The 23138-nt window shown below is 46.8% G+C and overlaps 1 protein-coding gene across 1 annotated transcript; it reads left to right on the plus strand.

Moving 5' to 3' along the window:
- The first annotated feature begins 1088 nt into the window (after positions 1-1088).
- On the plus strand, positions 1089-18172 carry LOC119387248 (UPF0764 protein C16orf89 homolog). Its single transcript, XM_037654580.2, has 7 exons — positions 1089-1295; positions 8365-8592; positions 12338-12523; positions 14003-14259; positions 15608-15767; positions 16708-16869; positions 17544-18172. The coding sequence occupies exons 2-7, from the start codon at positions 8373-8375 to the stop codon at positions 17645-17647; spliced, it is 1089 nt and encodes a 362-aa protein (XP_037510508.1). The 5' UTR covers positions 1089-1295; positions 8365-8372; the 3' UTR covers positions 17648-18172.
- The last annotated feature ends 4966 nt before the right edge of the window (positions 18173-23138 follow it).

A 23138-nucleotide genomic window follows, 5' to 3' on the forward strand; every position in this document is an offset into this window, starting at 1 on the left:
GCCTCAGCCCGCGAAGAGGCGTCTTCCAGCCAGCGCAGGACAGACCAGAAGTAGTACGGCCACGATAAATGATCTCGGGGTGAGGCACTAATGAGGCTCCTCGGAATAGAATCCATGACGGGTGCGGATCTCTTTAAGGTTGTTTCGATCAATCAACGGCGATAGAAATCATCTGCCCAGTTTTTGAGTAGTTAGTCTGTGGGATGCACGTCGGCTACAAGTAAAAATAAAGATGGCCGCGCTATGGAGGACAAGATGAAAATTGCAGGTCTGTTACTTTTTATGCTGTGGTCAGCCGTATGAAGGGCTGTTCGTCCTATTTTCTATCTTTCTTAAATTTCATATCATAATAAGATCTCATGCGTAGTAGTCGTAACAACTGTTTTACAGGGCTGTAGAAATGGCACCAGCTGAATGAAAAGCTTATGCGAATGTAAATCCCCCGTCTCGCCGATTTCAATTAGGGCGGGCATGTACGCTTGTGTGTAAAATCTGGTGTACTTCACGGAAGCTCAGTGCGGCCTGTTGCAGTGACAACAATACCCGCGCGCGAGCGCCCGGAATGGACGCTTGCGGCGAATGAGAGAAAGAAACAGGCGCAATAGCAAATAAAAATGAAGATGCAAGTTTCTAGTGCGCTTTCTGCAATAACGCGACGATAACACATACGTGTTCGGAGGGGCAGACCGAGTTGAAACGTTGTCATCACCATCATCATCATGACTACGTCCACTGTAGGGCAAAGGCGTCTCCCATGTTCCGCCAACTAAACCGGTCCTGTGTTTTCTGCTGCCGCGATATACCCGCAAAGTTCTTTATTTAATCTGCCCACCTAGCTTTCTACCTCCCCTGCAATCTGCCAAAACCCTGCAATCTGCCAAAACCCTGCAATCTGCAAAACCTGCAATCTGTGACATACTGTCACATCCGACATTCCGTACGCTCCCTGCGTATTGCTTGCTGCTTTCGCGCAGGGTGTCAACATGAGTGTCTGTCTTCTTCTATAGGACATTAAACAGGCAGCGGTTGTGCAAAGCTTGTCGCCTTGTTCAGCAACAACAACAACCACACACAAAATAAAGCTGAGTCACCTTTATGGTACATACTATCGGCGTTCTTTGTCTTTCTCGCGGCATTGAGTTACAGGAAGGAAGAGCGAAGGTAGAAAAAGCTTTATAAGAAGAACAATTGACGAGATCACAGCAGTCACTCAGGAAGCAAGGCAGACAGCCGATGCAGCAGTTGAAGTTCAGAACGCTCGGGACGATGCCTGCAAAGGAAAGGAGACCATAGAGGTACTGTCCCTACTGCGCATGTTGTGCCCAAGCGTTCTAAGTAAAGAATTAACGCTCTTTTTTCGAAGCCATCCTTACGCGACGTAGTTTGCAATGTCAAGTAAACTGTGAACCTTCAGAACTGCCATACATGGGTCCACTCTTACAGCTTTCTGGTGATTATTGGTTCTTAAGATTAGGTGCTGCGTTGTGATGTCAACATGCGTCATGTTAACCGCAATATAAGCGTCAAGTGTTTACGAAATTATGCGTCGGACAGACCGACAGACAACGAACTTTATTGGATCCTGAGGAGTTACGACCCCCTAACGGGAGGCCGTTGTAACTGCTGGCCGCGCCCACGTAGAGGACAGAACGCCGTGACGCTCCGCTCTTTCCTGGGCCCTCTGGATAGCCTGGGCTTGCTGTCGGAGTGCCGTGCTTCTGATGGCCTCCTCCCATTCGGCTTCGCTGGAGAGAAGGGTTTGAGGCAACGCGGGACATCGCCAGAGCATGTGAGCCATGGAGCAAAAGGTTTCACTGCAGTCGGGGCAACCGGGGTCAACGTCCGAGTACATCTTACTGAGAATGCCCCGCGACGGGAAAGACCCCGTCTGCAACATTCTCAGAGTAGCTGACTGAGCTCTGCTGAGCTTCGGGTGAGGAAGAGGATAGACTCTCCTGCCAAGTTGGTAATGCTTTGTTACCTCATTAAATGTCAGAAGGGATCATTCTGCTGAGTCCCTTCCTGCCCTCCGGAGCCTCCAGACCGCCGCGGCGCGTGAGTTCTCGCGCACGATCGTGGGCCAGCTCGTTGAGGTTGGGAAGCCCTCGAGAACGTTCTTCCCCATGTGTGCAGGGAACCAAGTGATAAAATGAGAGCCGGGACAAGCCCTCTTCTCTAGAATGGAGGCCGCCTCTCGAGCGACGTTGCCCGATTCGAAAGCTCTGATTGCCTCCCTCGAGTCGGTGTAAATGTAGGAACGCTCTGGGTCAGACAAGGCCAACGCTACTGCAATTTGCTCCGCTATACCCGGGGTGGCCGCCCTCACTGAGGCGGAGGAGCGAAGCTCCCCCCGCCCGTCTATAACCGACAACGCGAACATTCTCCTGTTCCCGTACTGCGCTGCATCGACAAAGACGGCGGAGTCCATGTCATCTTTAACTCTCCTCAAGATGGCTCGTGCACGGGCTTTACGTCTACCCTCGTTATACTGCGGATGTACGTTTCGCGGGAAGGGCCCCACCATGTAGGTCGCCCTCGTTTCCCGACTCAGTGTTGTCCGCCGTTCCTCCATGATCCTAGAAGCCATGCCAACCTCGTCAAGGATTCTCCTGCCAGCCTTTGTTGACGATAGCCTAACCACCTAGGCAGTGACCTGCGCCTCTATTATCTCGTCTATGTTATTGTGCATCCCGAGTTGATCTAGCCTGTCGGAGCTCGTGAAAATAGGCAAGCCTAGGACTTTCTTGATGCTCTTGCGCATGAGCGTATTTAACTTCCTTTTCTCTGTTTTAGTCCATATTAGAGCTGACGCCACATAATTAATATGGCTCATGAGAAACGCGTGGTACATCCTAACGAGGTTGTCTTCACTTAACCCCTTCTTGCGGTTGGACACCCTAGCGATTAACCTTAGCATATTCTCTGTCTTGGCTGTAACGTGGGTAATTGTTTTGGCATTACAGCCCCTCGCGTCTATGAGCAGGCCTAGGATTTTGACTGAGTCGACTCTAGGAATTTTCTGTCCACTCGCATATAATGCCACGGGGAGCTGGCTTAAAGGTGTTACACCTCTAACTCCTTGCCTTGCCGGTCTGTAAAGTAACAGCTCCGACTATCTCGGAGACAGCTTGAGACCCGTGTCCGCGAGGTAGGTCTCCGTCTCGTCCAAGGCCGCTTGTAAAGCTTGCTCGATGTCCGCTAGGGAACCCCCTGGGCACTAAATCGTGATGTCATCTGCGTAAAGTGCGTGACCTATGCCCCGGAGGCCACCCAGCCTGTCTGAAAGACCCTTCATGACTATGTTGAAGAGCAGCGGTGAGATAACTGAACCCTGGGGGGTACCCCGAGGTCCCAATTTGTATTCGCTCGACCGAATCTGCTCCGCTCGAATAGTAGCAGTTCTGTTCATGAGGAACGACCTGACAAAGGCCTGGAATTTGACTCCCAGGCCCATGCCCGCCGTGGCCTGCAGTATATATCGATGGAACACTGTATCAAACGCCTTAGTGAGATCCAGGGCTAGAATCCCCCTCACGTCCCGAGTGCCGCTATCAAAGATTTGCTTCTTCAGCATTAGCATAACATCTTGCGTAGATAGCCCGTGCCGGAAACCCATCATATTACTGTGGAAAGAGGCCCATACGCTCTATATACCCGGAAACCCTGTTCAAAGTCGCGTGTTCTGCTACCTTGCCTATGCACGAAGTTAGCGATATCGGTCTCATGTTGTCCAAATCAAGGGGTTTTCCAGGTTTTGGAATCAGTATCACCGAGGCCGCTTTCCATTCGTCAGGCACATCTCCTTCCTCCCATACTCTGTTGATCTCCTCAGTTAGTAGTTCCACTGCCTTATCGTCCAAGTTCCGTAATAGTCCGTTAGAAACCTTATCCGGCCCCGGAGCCGATCTGCTATTTAAATTGTGCAGCACCACCCTTATCTCCGATTCGGTGAAGGGCGCGTCCAGATCCTCCACCGTCGCGCACTCGATCTGCGGATAATCCTCGTCCTGCGTCGGCCCTATGGGGAGGTATTTATCCGCGACCGCATTCAAAAACGATTGTTCAGTACCTCCCTCCTGCTTGTGCCTGTGGATGACTTTACTGAGTGTTTGCCTTTGATTCCCCTTAGTCTGCGCGTCACCCAGGAGGTGTTTTAAGAGGTTCCACTTCCCTCCTGTGCGCATGGACCCGTCTACTGCCGCCATACCTCGTCCCACTGTAGCCTATTGAGCTCCACGCAATATCTCTCTATCTCTCTATTAAGCTCGGAAATTGAGCATTTTTAAAAGACTTTTTTACGTTTTTAGCATTCTGACGTCTACATGCTCAATACCGGTTTAACAACAAGCGTTCTTATCTAAGCCCATGTCGAATCACTGGCCCTGAACAAACACATTCACGAGGCTCGGAGTGGTTCGTCCGTCGGGATGGTAGTTCGTTTGAGTGAGGAAACTTTATTTCACACTGGTGACCGAACGTTCTTTTATCTACGCAAGTCCGCGTTTTTACGAAGGATAAACAGGCAAACATTTCTTCAATGGGTGTGTCCGTGGTATCGGAAAGATACCACGTACACATCTCATTGAGGAAATGTTAGTCTGTCTGAAGAAATGTTTTTCAGCGACTGCACTAGTGTTCTGTCATTCTGAAGGTGTTATGAAATGGTCTAGCATATTTTCTTCCTTTTTAAGATAGAGCGAATGGGAGTGAACGGTAAAGAGAAAGCGCAAGAATATGGTTTCTCTCTAATGACGTTTATAGTTCATTTCATATAAGATATTATACCAGCACACTGGGGTGCAGATTACATAGCAAAATAAACTCATAACCGTATGCAAGCTATCAGCATTCGGTGTATGAAGATATAGCTTAAAGTTCATTTTTGTTTAGTCTGTTCTCGGTTATAATTTAGAAGACAGAAGACACGACGTGTTTATTGAGTTGTGTTTTGCGAGTTATATCAGCAGAGGCGATAGCCATTTGGTTACCGGCGAAAGATATTTCAGCTGCGTGCGGTAGCCACGTAGTGCTTAGGAGTGGGTACTTAACGCGTAGTGCTATAAGTCCTCATACATATATCTCATATATCTCATACATTTATCATACAGCGTGCTAATTTCTAATCTGTTGGCTGGGTCATTCCTTCAGAAATTGACTTCAATAAACATAAAAATTTGTAGAAATTGAGCCACTGGATTGTGATTGTTGTTGTAACAGCGAATAGCCATTATTTGCCAATCCTAACCAGCTGCAACGATGGTAGTATGCAACTAAATTCGGTAGTTCAACTCAGTCAGAAATCAGACTTACCCCTTTACAGAACTTGTATAGAACAGGCCCCGCAAGGCAGTCTTCCAAGTATAATTGTCGGTACGATTGGAAAAAGAGCAATTTATAACATGAACAAGAAAGGTAGGCAGGCGAGGTTCAGCTTCTCTGCTCGACAAGCATGCACTACAGCAAAACATGCAGATACACTGGAATGGTGCGCATAGAGGCAACGTTACGTTGCATAGAGGTGCCGCCACCGAGCGGAACTTGTGAGCTCTGCTAAGACCGAAAAGGATGGCGAATTTTTTTTGTACTTACAATACAGTTCAGATTTAAAGCGACCGTACCAAAAGAGTACGCGCGATAGCCGTGTAAAGAGTTGTAATGGGCATTTCACTCTGAGTGTGCCTATTTATAGTAGTCCAGAAGTTCAGGCTACGTTCCACTCCTCCTCCTCCACGAATGAAAAAAAAGTTTACAAAAAGGTTGTTCTTTGAACCTATCGGGGTAGGCTTTCTTGCGCAACAAGCAAGCACTGCAGTGAAACATACAAGTGAACACAACGAAAACGCAAAGCAGCCAAGTGCCGCCGTCGCGCGGTTCTTCCGCATACTAGTGGCTCTGCGCCGGTTGGCGCTTTTATTTGAATTCGATCAACATTCGAACTTAACACAAGCGTCCCAAAGATATATTTTACAAATCCGTCAAAACGACAAAACCGCGAGTGGAAAGATTTGCTGATGTACTGAATGCGTGAGTGCTGTATTATGTGCCTTTGTATAGCCTTATGTTTATTTTCTACTTCGCGACAACAACCATTGAGCAAGAGAAGCGGAGTAACCGGCGTCACGCATTTGCATCAACCTCTCCTTATATACATTTAATTGAAAAAAAAAAAGAAAGAGCAATGCAAAGTTAGGGCAGCTTACCAAGTGGTCAAGCGCGAATTACGACCCCGGTAAAAGTATTGCATATTTTTGATCGGCATCATTTAATAACTTCTATTATCTTATGAAAAGTCGCAGTTACCTACTGTGCTACTTCGCGATAGATAGATGCAAGCCTCACGTCACGAAAACACATTGTCGTTCTCAAGGACTTCTTCGACAGCGCTGTGTTAACGATCAGCCTTCATCTTAGCCTCTAATCTTATCATAACCACGTTACAGGTATTTTTTTTTTCATTTACCCGCTTACTAACACGTTCAGTGTTTACGAGCTCAGGGACTGAACCATGAGCCTTTTTTTTAATGAATAAGACCCTATTCCTCTATATTGCAGCCGCAGGCTGGATGCGTAGGAATCGCCAATAACTTATTTTGTTTGTTTAATTGCGCAGTGAAATCATGCCCAAATAACAAAGCCCAGATTTCCTTCAAAGGGGCACCTTGATACAATTTAATAGATAGATAGATAGATAGATAGATAGATAGATAGATAGATAGATAGATAGATAGATAGATAGATAGATAGATAGATAGATAGATAGATAGATAGATAGATAGATAGATAGATAGATTAGATAGATAGATAGATAGATAGATAGATAGATAGATAGATAGATAGATAGATAGATAGATAGATAGATAGATAGATAGATAGATAGATAGATAGATAGATAGATAGATAGATAGATAGATAGATAGATAGATAGATAGATAGATAGATAGATAGATAGATAGATAGATAGATAGATAGATAGATAGATAGATAGATAGATAGATAGATAGATAGATAGATAGATAGATAGATAGATAGATAGATAGATAGATAGAAAACTGAACGTTTGGCAGAGATTTGTCGGCCTTCGCGACAGGAAACTAACAGTGACATCACCCTTTGCTATGTGCCTAACAAAACGTGCGCACGAAGACGCAAGCCGCAGCACTTAATAGGTGTCCTTGCAACCAACACCGCCAGCAGAGAGTTTGTATTGTGCCACCTCGAGGGTCAATCTGGGAAACGCCAAATTTACTCCGCTGTTTCTTCTTGGATATCGCTTCTTCAGTGCCGGGTGGCGGTGCAGGAAGCCATCAAAAGCCGTCCTCCACTCTTGGTTTACATTCGGGCCGTGGTCAGCAGACGCTTTCTGTGCTTACCTCACGCGCTGCTTGTCCACACAACTTTTGGTTATGTAAACAAGGCCAAGTCGGCAGTCTTCTGAAGCCGAATTCCTGGGGTTGCTTCGTCTCCGGCCCTGTCTCTCTTCTTCTCTCGAGGTGTTGTTTAACGGAACCATTGTCTGACGTCATTGCAGCTGCTCGCATGCCAAAACAGACAGCTGTTGCCGCAGACCAAATTCAAAGCTCTCTGAGGAGGCCTGGAATATGGAAACCGAGGCATGGAAAGGGTGGAAGGAAGAGAAGGAGAGAGGGTTATATAATGCGGTAATACCCTTAACAGTTAATGCGCTCGGCTGAGGAGCCAGCTGAATAACATAAAATTGCCCCGAGTACTTTAAAGTGGGTCTGTCAACGCATGTTTCTTCCTAGCATTCGCATTTCTAGTGTATTTATTGCCCAACTTTTCATACCATAGACAGGGTCTGCGGCTGGACAAGGTCTTCCTCATTTTTTGAAAGGTAAGTAGGTTTACGTGTTTTCTACAGTCCGGGTTACTCTCAGACTGGGCTGGCAATTGATCCACCTGTGTGTCTTTTTAGCTGTTGGCTATCTTCTACTAAATGTCCGTAAATTTAGTGTCGCGTAGATATTCAACTATAGAAAACATTCAATATACTTGCGCGCCGTTTTCGGCAATGTGAAGAGCATTATCCGCTGCGAAGACGCGTCCTTAAATCCTCTTTTTTTTTTCTGTGTGGAAGAGTTTACTAGATAATTTGTCTAGTGAACCCTTGGTTTCGGCACAGAAGCGCCGGTAGAACGATATAAGAAAAGCGTCACAATACATTTGAGCATAAACATTCAGAAATAGACGAGGTACCGCTGTATAATGCAGAGTGTGCAGAGAAATTGGTGACGAAGGACACTTTTATTTGGACATGCTGGCGTTGCTAACTTCTGTCAAAAATCGCCGTTTCTATATTTAGTGTCATTCGTACTTTTGTGTCTTTACGTTTTTGCGTCAACGCAGGAATTTAGATGTCGGTGCCGGGAAAAGACTTCGCACTTGTATTTATCGTCGCGCTCCTTCTCGAACATGAGCAGTGCTGTTGCCACGTCGTTGAAGCGGAGCGTGGCCGAGATGTTGTTCCGCTTGACCTGCGCATTTTGCGGGCTCTGGAAGGGCTAGTAGACGCACTGGGATCGAGGCTGCACATGACGTACGTGGACGCCGCCAGTGGACTGTACTTCGCCAGCGGTGCGTATATAGGGATTCTCTTTTAGCAGCGTGTTTGCAATCCGGGGAAGTATATCGCTATCAATTATGGCTACAATACAGTACTACGGCGACCCAAGTATACTGACTGGCATAACCCGGTTTCTATACCGTGTGCGGTTGCACACGCAGCCCATTGTCTTCAACGCGGCGGCGCCTCGGCTTCGCGCTACGTTTGTACGCGCAGTGGCGAGAGGGGTTGCGTGAGAGAGGGCACGGAGCCGCTCCCGCAGCCTTTCGCGCCCTGCTCCCTGGCCGAAGTCGAGATGCCCCGTTTCCCTCCTTGCCCTTTTCTGGAGAGACTCCTCTCCAGACTCCAAGGAACGTGCGCTGTTTTCTTGGGGAGCTCCTGGTCTTTCGACTCGGGGAGCGGTGGCGACCACAGCTCGATCGAGTCGGGAGTCACCCAGCCGCCATCAACCCCTGCAGCGCTCCGGCCATGGAGTGCGAACTACCGCCCCGGACAGGAGTGCAAAAGCCACGCGAGGTGAGATTAGCATTTATCATTCCCTCGACGTGTGCTTGCTATTTGTTAACGGTTGTTTCTCCCCAGTAGTGCGGAACACTCCACCGCTGAGATGTTCTGTTAACTTTATGCGCTACTCTATTCGTTGCAATTGGCATATACGTATCTGCGGTGAATAAACAGCTACAGTTGAAAGACTTGTCTCTGTCCCCACTGGCCTGAAACCCGCCGAGGTCGCCACTCAATGCGAACCGTGGGATAGGGGGTCACAGCTCTGACTGTTAGGGCTGCAACGTAGAACCAGCGAGAGTGACCGACACTGCGATAGCGCGTGGAGCGGTCCAAACGAGGGACAGGTTCGCACGCGCGGATCTGTTTGTTACAAAGTAAACCCTATAACCGTCCGGGGAGATTTCGCATATCTTTGCCACGACAAAATAATTTTGTTGCTCGACTGGTCTGGCGCCTCTTTTCGATTTACACATTTTCCTGGCTCTCGCTTTTTTTCTTTCGCGCATGCGTGTAGAAAATTAAGCATGTGTCTAAGGGCGTAAAAAAACACCTGCGCTAGAAAGTACAGATCTCGTTATAACCAGTAGTAAACATTGGTGCACTGAGTAGCGCTTTGGAGACCACAGCTTCAAGGCAAAGGTTTATCTCGAGCTGAGGGAATGGTTATGCGGACAGTAATAGTACCGAGCTACCGGTACGTAAGGTTGCAGAGTGAAGCTGCACAATACTTCAGCAGTGAACCTTAAGCAATGTATTTATTGAATCAGGCCGTTAAAGAAGCCTTGGTTCACCTTGGTTCCAATACATACACAGACGAAATAAGTACTGTGTAACGCACCAACGGCCGAATGAAATGACCCTCTTCAAAATGTATGTGCCCCCACCAAACATGACAGTAATGGATCTTATGCAGATGTCACAACCTGTTGGCCACTCCATGCTGTTGACATCGTCACAAATACATTTACACGACCACCATATACAATATATTTTGAAAATAACCCTTGCATGAGCTTACTGCGGGCGCCAGCACATACGGTGGTCAAAACAACTAATAATTCCTTATGCGCTTCGTCGATGACAGTATGAAGCATAATTTGATCTGTAACATGGCGTACCCAATCGCGTGGTGTTGAACGTACACAGAAACGTTTATTCCCAAACACACATCGGCAGCTCATCACTCGTACCCACAGTCGATGCCTGGGAAGGTGAGAAGATTTTTACTTTCAACGGGACACGTGCGACAGCAACGTTGATCACTTTTCTTTAAAATATTACGTGGCAGCTTCAGGTTGCATATTTCTTTGCTGTCGCAGAGCGGCGCATGCGCTTTACGCAACGCAGTTTTAGTGAAATAATCACGATTACAACTACCTGTTACCCCTTAGTTCACCACTGACCAGTGCTCATTTGCTTTTGTACTGTGAAATAGAAATAACGACTCCACGCTTAGAATCAGCTAACCCTACAAGCAACGCGAGTCTTCGAATCTTCGTTGCACCGATTAGGCGCATTGACTGAGTTAAACAGCATCCCTCCTTGATAAATGAACTGCTCGACGAGATGCATTGTAACGAAGCCCGAAGAAAGTTTCTATGTGTTCAACGTGGCCTAAAGAATTTGACGAAGGCTGTGCATTTCGGTGTCATAACCTTGAAGTTTCTGGTATTCACCATGACGGTCAGCGTAAACAAGACACGAAACACAAGAAAGTACCAGACGCAGGCACTGTCTATCAACTGAAAGTTTAAAGAAAAAAACGTGGTATATTTGTACAGAAAAGTAGGCACTGACAAAACCTTATCACCCCCGACCTACCTTCTAATCACATATGCTGCAGATACAAAACCTCAGCATCACTGAGAGCTATTGGGCGCAAGTACTTGTCCCCTTACGCTTTTATTATTTTAAATCCTTCTGCAATTTCACGCCTGCGCTGGTCCTTGCGCCTCATCACTACAGCGGTTTTGCTCAGCTCAGCTGCGCTGTAGTGACGTGGCAAATATGCCACGTTTTTTCATTAAACTTTCAGTTGACAGACAGCGCCTGTGTCGTGTACTTTCTTGTGTTTCGTGCGCTGGTTGCCCTGACCGTCATGAGTATGTTCCAACTAGCCCAATATGCTAGATATTACTTCAGTTCTGGTATTTCGCGTCGCATAATCCTGAACCAGTTTTACTCATGCCAACATTTCGGCAAGCTATGTTGAAACAAATGGAGAACTACAGATGTGTTTACTGCGTGCAATAAGGAAACTCCTAGTTAGTGACCTTCTAATACGGTATTACCAGCCGCTTACTACTAACAGATGTTATGTGCTGGGATGTCAGGGGAGCTAAATGTGTAGTTTGTTTCCTTGATCGATCAGCTGGCTACTTGGAGCTTTTGCTGGCTGATGACTACTTGGTATTAGTCGGTTGTTGCATGGGCTTCCTTGCTCTTTCACCCTCCTGTAGTTATCAACAATCAGAACATGTGTACTGGAGCCCCAAGGATCATAACTGCCGTCATGCTAGAAGCAATGAAGCTCACGCAGTCGCTGCATCTTCCCGGCATCGCTCTGTACCGCGTCTTTGCCGCAAGGCGGAACATAATGCAGTGAAGCCTTAGCAAAGACGAAATCATCATCACATACTTTTGCAGTTTACAGCAGCTGTGACCAAGGGTACGGGGGATACCCGCTGTTTCTTTCGTTTAACCTAAGCCGTAATCGCAATGCGTTTTTCGAAACGAGTGTCATGGCGTCAGCTGGTCATCACAGTCATGACAACATAGTTACGCGCAAGCTCACTTCTACAATATGCTCAGTAGTGCGACTTGGCTACAAGATAACGAAGTGAAGACGAGGTAGGTTGCAGAATGCATATTAGTTTTACTGTGATTAAAAATTACTATCGCGGCAATAAAAAAAGGGGAAGGGAAGTATCTCAATATTTCGGTTCTTTTTCTTTTTGTTTCCTTCGTTTTTTTGCGACAATAATCATTTGCACTGTTAATCCGAGGCTAGTGGCGTCAGAAGCGCGTTGATCAGGAGCCATTCCCACAACTGTGTATAGCAAATTTATGAGTGTAGTCGAATTACGAAAATTTTCTGCGGTGTGACTGGTACTGGAAGAGTTTGGACTTCGAGCTCTTGACTGTGCTTATGCAGGCGTCACACTTAATTCAAATTCATAGTTATGCAAGGAGTGAGTGAACCCATGAAATCAATCACTGACTCAAGTTTGCCTCTCACTTCCCTTATAGACCGTCTACAGAACGTTCTCAACATGGTAAATACCGGCACCGGGAACGACTCCTTGGGTACTTCCGGGCAGTTGCCCGCGAGTTTCCACGTGAGCGTTGAGGAAATCAGAGCTCTCCAAAGGAAAACAACACAGTTTGGAAATACTGCTGTTGAGCAGGTTCTTCAGACAACGAATGTCCCAATACGTGAGTATTTCAAGTTGAAGAGTATACATACACCGTTATTAGCACGCACGTACATGTACACTTCTTTATTCGCGTGGATTGTAAAGTTTAGTGATGACGCAAATATACAACTATACACAACTATATTGTTACACGGCGCCATCACACATGAAGTATCGCTAATGTTAACGAAAACACAGAATCAACTCGAACAAACGCTGCTTTTGCTAATGTTTTGTGCGCGTTGACGAGCACCTAGAGCCCAGAATTGCGAAACGAATAAAAAAAAAACGTGTTATTTCCTAAATATGGTTATATTTAGTGTATGTTCGTATTCAAAACTTACAGGCAAGAGAGCTGCAGACCGTTCTAGGCATCAACTCCATTTTTTAATACTTGTAAAGTCTTCGTAGTGTGAAACATTAATTGAAGTTGGCACGGCATTTAAACTGATTTAAAACTGCGCTCAGGACGGAACACAAGTAGACTTAAACAGGACAAGCACAGAGTGACAACTGAGTTGCTCGTCCTGTCTGCTTCTTTCACTTGTGTTCCGTTTTTCGTGCAGCTTTAAAGGGACCCTGCAACACTTTTTCAGCATGGTCAGAAAACGCTGCCGATCGGTAGTCGAGGCTCCCGAGAACACGCGAGCCTAACATTATAGCGCAGCACGCAGCCTGGGAATTTACAATTAATTCCTATGGTCAGCTAGAAATCGCTCCCTCTTCTCTCTACGCCATATACCAAATCACACGGCCGTTGGCTGATTTCATCATGGCGAGCTGCATAGTTACCGTGGCCGCCGCGAGATGTCGCCACGTGTCCGCTCGCGATCACATTGAAAGTATTAGCAGTGTGGTTTTCTGGGCCAGCTGGTACATGATCGAGTAGTGAAGGGTTCCAGCAAGTTTCAAACGCCGAGCACAAGTAGAGAGGAACGCACGGGACAGCCTTGTCCCGTGCGTTCCTCTCTTGTGCTCGCGTTTGAAACTTGCTGGAACCCTTCACATCGAAAGTATGCCACGCGTTCGAAGAAAAAAAGAAAAGAAAATATTCAAGATCATGACACGCGCTGATGAAGGGACGCATCTTCCTGCCCCCTTGTAAATCCCCTCCCTGCGTAGCTTTCAGCGCGCTCGCTGGTACGAAAGGAGAGAGAAAGCGCTTGGAGCATGAGACAAATCTCTGTAACTCCGCTTGTACTTGACCGATTCTAAAAATTTTTGCGCGGCTGTCGATTCGTGACGCAATACGCTATTTTAATGAAGCCATTGGGCGATTACTTGGAAAAGTGTTGCAGGGCCCCTTTAACTCTGTCTAAAAGTCATTTAGACATCCTTGTAGACTACAAAACCGGCTCCTCTCCATCTTTCAATCTCCTCCATCCAATGTGTAGGGTAGCAAACCGGTTTTCCTAAACCGGTTAACCGTGCTTGCATTTCCTTCTCTACTATTTATTCTCTTCTCCTTCGGACGCACGATGTGCTTTTCTTACGTCAGTGTCCCGCGGAGTACTCCGGCACAACTTCTGGACTGACCCACCCATTCCGGCTGGAGTGGAGCCGGTCGAGAACGCATCGGGCAGCGCGCCGCACCGCAGCGTCACTGAGAGCACGTCGGACGCGTGCATGACGCAACTGTTCTCCGGCGCCCGCTGTCGAGACGTGAACAGCACCTGTTGGGAGACCATGACGGGTGGGAAGCACAGGGGCTACAACCTCGCGCATCAGGTGCTCTTCCTCACCATTGCTTTCAAGGTGGGTGTCTCATCGCGGTTCGCAAATTTTTATTTTTCGAGTAATCGGCCGAAAGCAGTCACCAGAAACGGCACGGGCTGCGAAATGTGCAATTCTCTGGCTGCCGCCACAAGGTCTCGCGAGATCTCGTGGTTCTACGGTGTACAGAAGCGTGGGTTTCGGCGCCGCTGCTATATTGGGTGAATCCTTGCCATATTGTATCTTGACTCAACTAAACGAACAGTGCTATACGGCAGACGCATACGCATGAAAACGGTCGGGTTGGTGCATTCGACGTTTCATGACCTTAATAATTCACGTCACGATATACAAAAATAATAAAACATTCGTTTAACAGTCCAAAGTGGCGGCACCCGTGTGTATATGTGTTCGAAGTGGTAGCTGGCGGGTGATATTGCGGAAATGCGAAAACGAGATTCCGCGCATTGCGCGTTGTGGTGTTTTTAACGAGCTTTAAAATTGTTTTAATCGGTGCAACGTAAAAATTTTAAAGATCAAGATATGGTAACTGTCCGCATACCATTCTCGGCCGAACTGCCTGTGCCCGTGCGTCCTAAACTACGCGACGTTACTTTATAGTCATCAAATGATATTTCAAATAAAAGGAAACAACAGAAGAAGCAGGAACAACCGCGGGCCTTCAAAAACGAGCTCTTGTCACCTGGAAGAAGCTTCTCGAATAAACAAATATTCTATGGAAATATTAAAGCATACTTTATCCTAAAAGCAAGATGCTTACCACTAATCCTTGTCATTAATCTTCTGTGTGTGCATGTGCATTTTTTCTCTCCTTTTTTTTTTTTTTCTCTCTCTCTGTCTACACCTTCTTTCTTGCCCCTATTTCCTCACCCTAGTTCTGGGTAGCAAACCGGATGCTAATATCTGGTTAACCTCCCGGCCTTCCTCTTCATCTCTCTGTCTTGTTATGTGTTCAGAATTGTAAATGTTGTGATCGTGTGTTTTATGTTATGCGCAATTATTTGTCTCGTATGTTTTCCTGTGTTTGTCAAGCCATACAGAACATCTGACTTTGTACCTGTACAAGTGAGCTTATTTTACTTACCTGCACTCGTGCTCGAATATTTGTAACTCGTATTTGTGTCATTTTTATTTATTTTTTTAGTATTGCGTATTTCGCTTCCTAGGCGAGAGGGAGTAGTCGGAGCCTGCCATAAAGGCACCAACCTCTCCTATACACCATTTCAATAAGAAAGAAAAATCGTAATCTATAGCATCAACAATGTTCACCGGTGCACCACGTGGCAAGGTCGGGTCTGACGAAGATTATGCATATCACGTGGTGAGTGGACGCCAAAAGGTGAACGCTACGCCCTCGGACGTTTCGCAGATGAACTGCACGGCTGTCATGGAAAGATTCTCGGAGTTATACGGACAGCCACCAGCAGCGCGGAATTTGGCTTCAAAGTGTGCACAGGTGGCCAAAGAGGCACAGTCGGTGGCAGAGGGTGGTTTCCCGGATCGGAAGAGGGACCTTTTTCTCGAGCAAGGTAGGTAGCCCTGCAAATGAATTCCAATATGAATATCAGATCTGCAAGTGAAGTATTAGCATTTTAGCAACTTCGGTTATCTCGAAATGCTTGCTTCATTGCTACTACAACAGAACCTCGTTATAGCGAAGTAACATCATGATCATAAATTAGTTCGTTATATCACACATTCGTTGTAACAGTAGATCGGCAATCGGACTCCCGCAAAAATCCTAGATACCAAAAACACATCGTTCTAGGCCAAAAACATATTTGTTTTATAAGCGAGCTTTCGGAGTTTTAACATTCTATTCATGCCTTTGAGTTTACTCAACCAGTGAAATGCACCTTTTTTTATGCACCGGATGACCAAAATTTCCGCGACTTTTTTAACCACATTTCTGACCAAAATTTTTAAACCACAACTACATTTTAAAAAATTTGTGGTTGTGAATTTTCTTTCAATATTTATTCTTTTTACGCCACCTTTCGAGTTTTGAGCCTCGAACTAACCCAATGTGTCTTTTTTTTCCTAAAGGATCCGAATCCAGAAACCTAAATTTTATGGGAACGTAAAGCACGCCTAAGCGTCTTTCACATTTAAAACGTTTGTGATCAAAACGGGGCAATTCCCGATTTTAACTAGGACTACAAAAATGAGCCAAATCGTGCAGCTGTTCCAATCAAACTAAGTCAGATCCTTAAAACCAGCGCTGCGTCAACAATCGTGACCAAAACAACCAACATGGGAACAACCAACATTTGGTACTTACTGAAGGACATGATATTATAGGGCAAAACTCGAATAAAAATAGTAAGAGGCCGACTTTCCTGCTCCTGCCTATCAGCGTTTCTTTTAGAGTTTTGCGTTACAGTGTCGTGTCCTTTTATTGCTTTCCGTTTGGTCTAATACGTCAATCAATCGGCATCTTACGATACGTGCATATTCGGATGGACGCAGTCACCGTGTGCGGGTTCCTGGATCGAGGCGTGTTCAAGAACACGTCCTTCATGGAAGCCGCTCTGTCCTGGCAGCGGAACGACGGGTGCTTCGAATCGTGGATGCACAGAAAGCACCGGAAGCATCGGCGCAGAGTGAAGCGTGAAGAAAGAGTCGACGACGGTGAGTCGTCGCGCTGGCAGCAATTTATTCGAAGAGGGCCGATATAATGCGATACGTGCAGTAATCAATGCCACTGGCATACATGCTCACCTGTTGCGACCCGTGAAAACCACACACTGCGAGGCGCGTTCATCTGCCTCAAGTTTCAGTACGTAGTTGTCAGCTACAGTGATTTGGTGAAAAACTTACAACTTTAAATAGTCGCAGCCAGTTATGCTTCTGCTACACATAACTAAAGACTGAAAATAGCAGGAATTCTGCTATACCAACACCTTTCTTCGTAACCTTGTTGCGAGTCCTGTATTTGTTCATTTGCATCCGGGAAGAATAAAAATTACTGCGCGACACCGTAAATTTTGTCGCTGCCATGGGAGAGGATAATCTTCGAGGCTTTACAAATGCATCTTCTTGATGGTGACACACAACCAGCCTGCTTCCAAGCTTGTGAAAAGGGCGGTCAATGGAAATGAAGTTACGTTGATTGTACGCAAGATCCCACGGCCAAGTCCTCGCATCAATACCTGTTAAGAACAGAGCGAATTCTTCAAAAGAGCTTCGCATAGACGTTTTGGAAAGTTCATCCGTAACCGCGGTCATCGTGATGCACGGTAGCGGCCATCAGCGAACAGGTTCCAATAATATTTGTGTGTGCTTTTTTTTTTTTCATTTACCAGATGGATGTTCGATGCACATGACAAGCGTGGGAGCTGCAGCACTAGCAACCTGGTTGGGAACGCTCGTACGGGACGAGCTTCAAGGACGACGACTCGTGCCTTAAAGCGTGGGAACGGTCTAGTTGGTGACAAATGTTGTTGCGACAGCCGATGTTTCTAGCGCTCGTCTCCGTAGTTCTATCCGTCCTATCGCCTGCTCATTGCGCTGTTGCAAGAACATTTTTTTTGCCCATCGCATTGCCAACTCAGGGAGGTAAATAGCTGCTTACATCTGTTTCCGGTCGCACCATTTCAATACGACGGGGTCAACGCTATGACTCAGATCCTTGGCATGATGCTAACGGCAGGCGGAAGCAAGAAAAAAAAAATTAAAGCAAGTTCCACGCCTCTATAATATGAGTAAACAGCGGAGCTGACAAGAGTTACCGTATATGCTACCTTTAGGCAGCAGAGTTGCGCATCTGTCTTCCAAACGACGCTAGCAACCATGCGTTGCGGAGAAGCTGACGCTCGGGCCACTTTTTGTATTTCTCGATGGCGCCGCTGCAGCGAATTGGACTGACACCAGACATCAACTGTGAAGTTAATCACCGATCTTCGACACGCCAAACGCCAAACATGTCGATCGGCGACACGGTAGGCATGTCGCCTGCAAAAACGGACAGCGGCTTCACCGCATAGCTATGGTTGCTTGCCATACCTATGCGCAACTCTGCTACATAAAGGTAGCATATACAGTAATTCTAGAACTGGCAAGCACGCGCCGCCACCTGGTGAACGAAGGTTGAGTTCTTTCGTCTTTCTTAATGTATTCCTTTCTTTCATATTTCTTTCTTTCCTTATCTCTTTCTGTATTGCCGTCTCTCACCCCTTCCATCCTGCTAACCCTCACATCCCTCTCCTTCACCCCCACTTCTCTTTCCCATCCCTTACTATGCTGTACTGTAGATGGTTATGAAAGGGAAATCGACTACCACCCGTTTGTAGCACGAAGACACAAGGAACTATGCTGTACATGATGATGCTATAATTTACCCTCTCACCTCCTCCTTTCCCTCCTCCTCACTCTAAGATCAGTTCTCCTCGCCCTCACGCTATGCCATGCTTTACCCTCTCCCCTCTTCGTTTCCTTCCTCCTCAACCTCACCTCAGATCGCTCCTCTTCACCATTACTTCCCTTTTCCACACCCTTGCTATACGATTCTACAGAGCTCCTTGGCACATACCCGCCTTCTGTGGCTGGTCATGCGAACCGGCTCGGCAGAACGAAAAGGTTAAACAGCTCGGCCATTACAAGTGGAGAGCGATGCAAAACACGAAGCTTGGTTCACGGTGGTTCCAGCGTAATTTCGCGATAACAAATGCGTGCAGTCAACCACAAAAGTTTACGGACCACGCGAGCGTGTGGCTAAGAGCCTCTTCGCGCCATTTCCACTACGTAAGCGGCGATCGACAGCAGCGCTACGCCAAGACGCATCCCACCCTTAATCGATGGTCTGGCTATTTTCCCACTGGCCACGAATATTTTCCACCTTTCACTTTGTAACGCGACGCGCTTTTCGGCAGCCGGAGTTATGTGCTTCTCTCTCGCGAAACTGTTATCAGTCGCAATCTTTCTCACAAAGTGACATCTATACCGTACGGCACACAGTTCGAAGCACGCCGTGGTAGCTTTAATTCTGCTATCAAAGTAAACTGTGACGCTCGTAGCGCAGACAAGCGCTTTCCGCGAAAACAACGAACTAACAGTGTTCTGCGCGGCAGTAGAAAACTGATATACCAGCGAGTAAGAAGAAGACCTGTTTCCGGCCCAGAGCTGCAGTCGGCGGTAGACGGCGCACGTCTAGGTGGCGCGGGAACATGTACTGATTGAATGTGGCGATATTCACCCAGGTATACGTGTGGGCACGAGTCTACATGAAGCCTTGGGTTTTAGGGACAACAATGGAAAGCTGAACACGCCCGCGATAGAAATAAGTAAGAGACGGTTAGAGTATTGGTGGCAGAAAAGTAGAGATAAAGTACAAAAATAATAATTGGGGGAAAAAAGGTTATTCTGCCTTAAGAGGCAGAGAGATGGACTGTGAATTTATTTTTTTTGTTATAATAACATAGATTTAATCAATGTAGATAAGGCATTAGGACAACATGAAACAAGGAAGTTTTTTTTTCTTTTTTTATCCTTCGAGCCTGGTGGCAGACATGTCACCGCCCCGTTATAAAGGGGACGCTCATAGCATCCATCCATCCATCCATCCGGGCAGACAGTCTGGCTGGTCTGGCATGCGCAAGCGTGGTTCGCAAAGTTTTGCCGCTGACTGTACCTTCTGTTCACAGTGGTCGATAAGAGGACATAAACCGCTTCGTGGATTTGTCTTAACAATCGCAATGTGGTAATTTGCTAAATATTGGCTATCGCATGACTTCAGCTAAATTTACTGGCGCACATGTTCTGGGAATGTGAGGAAAATGTTAAAGGCATTGTAATCCAGATGTTCTCTCGGCAAGGTGGGCCGATGCCATGCAAAGCTCTTTATTTATTTATTTTTTACTAGAGGAGGCGCTGTCATGAGCTCGCCAAACAAATCTAGGTTAGGTCCAGGAGGCCCGCGAAGCGGCGACTAGGCAAGGACTGCACGTCCCGACGTGGGAGACCTGAGGCCGAGTCATCAAACTGCAGGTCATTCAAGAAATGTTTTTTTAATAGCCAACCAAGCAAGACTTCCGCTTCTAACACAGCAATGATCACAAAACCACTCAACAGAGCTATGAACGAAAGCGGTGGAGATTAATCGAGGGTTCGTTTCGTTTGCACTGATGCTACCGAGGACTTCTGATTTGGAGCAATTTTTGGAGCAGCAAAATTTCCGTTTTGGAGCACTTTGGAGCAGCAAAATTTTCATCTTGGAGCACTTTGGAGCAGATAATTTTGCATCTGGGAGCACTCTGGAGTAGAGAATTTTACATCCTGGAGTGCACTACAGAAGCATATTGCAATAACATTTAAGCACCGGAATATTACTATGGGGCTCTTATGAAGGCTAGCAATATTTCGATTCATTACAAATCTCATGGAAAAAGTCATCTCAAGAGAACTCCATACTTCACTCGCTAATGAAAAAATAAGGGCTCATGCAGTTGAGTGTTCTGAATTAACCTCTTCGGCGATTATTTTCGACACTAGCAAATAAACAGAATACCAGATCAATAAAATTGCACTTTATGAAATAACACGTACTCTAAATACATCTATGTGGTTATCAGCAGACATTGTAGACAAACGCCGTGATGTACAGCAGTGCCTCAATGCCAAAGAGCCACACTGTCCCTAATGCATTCCCCTAAGAAAACTCCATGGCGAAAGCCAGGTTCTTTTTCTTCTCGATCGACGGGTTGATCCTCCCCCTCCTTCTCTGCAAGCTTTCTGCACCTCACCTGCTTTTGCGCTAGCTCCATGATCGGCGCACCGATTACGGAAGCAGTGTAAAGCGACGATGTCGTGATGGCGTCATCTCGTGACATCACAATATATGACGCCATGATGACGTGACAAGTTTTGCCGATCTATGACGTGATGACAACGCCATCGCATGATTATTTTTTGCATCAATTGATTGACACCGCCGACGGTCAATTTTCGTGTTTGATAAAGCATCTGATGCTTTCGCATTAATATTGCGTATTGAACGTTAACAACCTGGCCTTACATACCAAACTGTCCTCCACCATGTCACCTCCTTGCCATGCGCGAAACAGCTTCGCTTATGTAGATGTAGATGTAGATCCTGTACAGCTGGCTCACACCCACTCAGGGGGATTGGCCAAGAATCGGGTAGCTTAGAAAAAATTATTTTAAAAATCATCCACTTCACACAGTGAAATGGCTCCTCAACTTTTTTTAAATGTTTATTGTGATAACAATTATATGGCCGCTCTCCGCGGATTTTTGCCGTCGCCATTGCCGTAATTTTCTGTATAAAGACCAAATTAATAACATCACCACGCGCATTCTAGCCGCGGGTAAAAGCTCGCGAGCGCTGGCGACGAACGTGGCTGAAGCGGAGATTAAGCTAGCCGGCTGTCTGTCTCCGTCGCACGGACAGCGCATGAGGATACATCTTCCCGCGTGCGGGCCTGCCGTCCGATTGCTCATCAAACAGAGAAGAAACGCCCCGCCCGTCTTTCGTAAGGAGCATGAAAGGACGCCAGGGGAGCGGGGGGGGGGGGGGGGGACCGCATCGTTCGAAGGGCGCAGTCGCTTGCGCGCGCGCCATCTCGAGGCATCAGGAGACGGCTCGTAAACTTGCTGTGCTCTCAACGCTTACTTCGTGTTTAGAGAACTCAGAGCAAGAAAACACTTCGTTTCCTGGAGCGGCCATATTCCCTTAAACCAGCGTTTTGTTGAGTTACGCGAGATCGGATCCAAAAGAGTTAGCTGCTAGTCTTACTTCGTTTAACAATACAATTTATTGGTATCGCATTCATTGCTTCGCCCTTAAGCGAAACTGACTTTTTTTACCCGTCAGCTATTGACCCCCGAAAGCGGGGGGCGGACGTGTAAATGGGGTAGCCGCTTCACTGTGGGCCGTCAGCGACGGGCCCGCTACTGACAGCTGCGTATTTGCGGCTGCTCCGACCGGGATATATGCTTTTATTAATGAGATGACATTTTTAAAAAGCAAGCAAAAAATTCGAATTGGAATTCCCTAGCACGTGAGCTCAAAAGGGCAGGGCCTTTTAGAGGGTATTTACCGCAGAGTGATTAAACTCGGACGTGCTGGTATAAGCAATTACGGAAAAGCTCTTCCGAATGAAGATCCATGGCTAAAGTATATCTGAGGAAAAGTGTGAACGCGTTTCCACCGTTCGCAGTGCTCTTCCATAAACGCGAAAGCAAGGAAAATTCGATATTGTTCCATATATATACTGCTAGCGATCCCAGATTTCATTCCGCGATGTCCGGAAACAGAAGTGACAGACATTTTAGCAGCACACATGGAGTTATTACTGAACATTGCTTTCCTTACGTGCCGTGCGACGCTTGAAACGAGCTATCAGCAGCGTTTCTAGAACAGGACGACGTCCCGCCGATGAATCGCCCGTCGCACTTCTCGCTAACCGAGAGGCCTAGACGTCACGAGCCCTCTGCGGAGAGCGCGTTTTGCTGTCGAGCCGACTTGCAGAACAGAAGCTGCGTGGGCACCGCGCATGCATCGTGCTTATTCGGGACGCACGCGCGAGCGCTATTTATTCAGCGGAATAATTCTTGGTCCATGGTTGCGACTTTGGCAGCCCCAAGATCAAGCTGCACATGTTCTGACGCGCCGGCCGTGCGATTGCCGGTGATAGACGCCCCCGAACCCGAGACTTTGGCGCAATTTGGCGCAATTTTCGTCGATATTATCAGGATGGCGCAGTAAATACAATTTGGCGCACTTTGGCGCAGTTGCGCAGGAGTGGAATCACTGCGTTTGTTAGACAGTACCTAATGAAGCCAACAAACAAATAAAGAAGCCACCAGAGAGAAAAACAAGCCAAAGAAACCAACAGACCAACAGCGTTCTGCTGAACAGAGGTATCGGCTTGAACCTTTTT

This window comes from Rhipicephalus sanguineus, chromosome 3 (genome assembly GCF_013339695.2).
Source record: "Rhipicephalus sanguineus isolate Rsan-2018 chromosome 3, BIME_Rsan_1.4, whole genome shotgun sequence".
Lineage (NCBI taxonomy): Eukaryota > Metazoa > Arthropoda > Arachnida > Ixodida > Ixodidae > Rhipicephalus > Rhipicephalus sanguineus.

What these genes read in the sequence shown, in the direction of transcription:
- LOC119387248 (XM_037654580.2), top strand. Translation starts at nt 8,373, where the DNA reads ATGTCGGTGCCGGGAAAAGACTTCGCACTTGTATTTATCGTCGCGCTC. An exon ending in TCCTCACCATTGCTTTCAAG is followed by an intron (nt 14,260 to 15,607) that starts GTGGGTGTCTCA and finishes GACGTTTCGCAG; the next exon opens with ATGAACTGCACGGCTGTCAT. An exon ending in TGAAGAAAGAGTCGACGACG is followed by an intron (nt 16,870 to 17,543) that starts GTGAGTCGTCGC and finishes TTCATTTACCAG; the next exon opens with ATGGATGTTCGATGCACATG.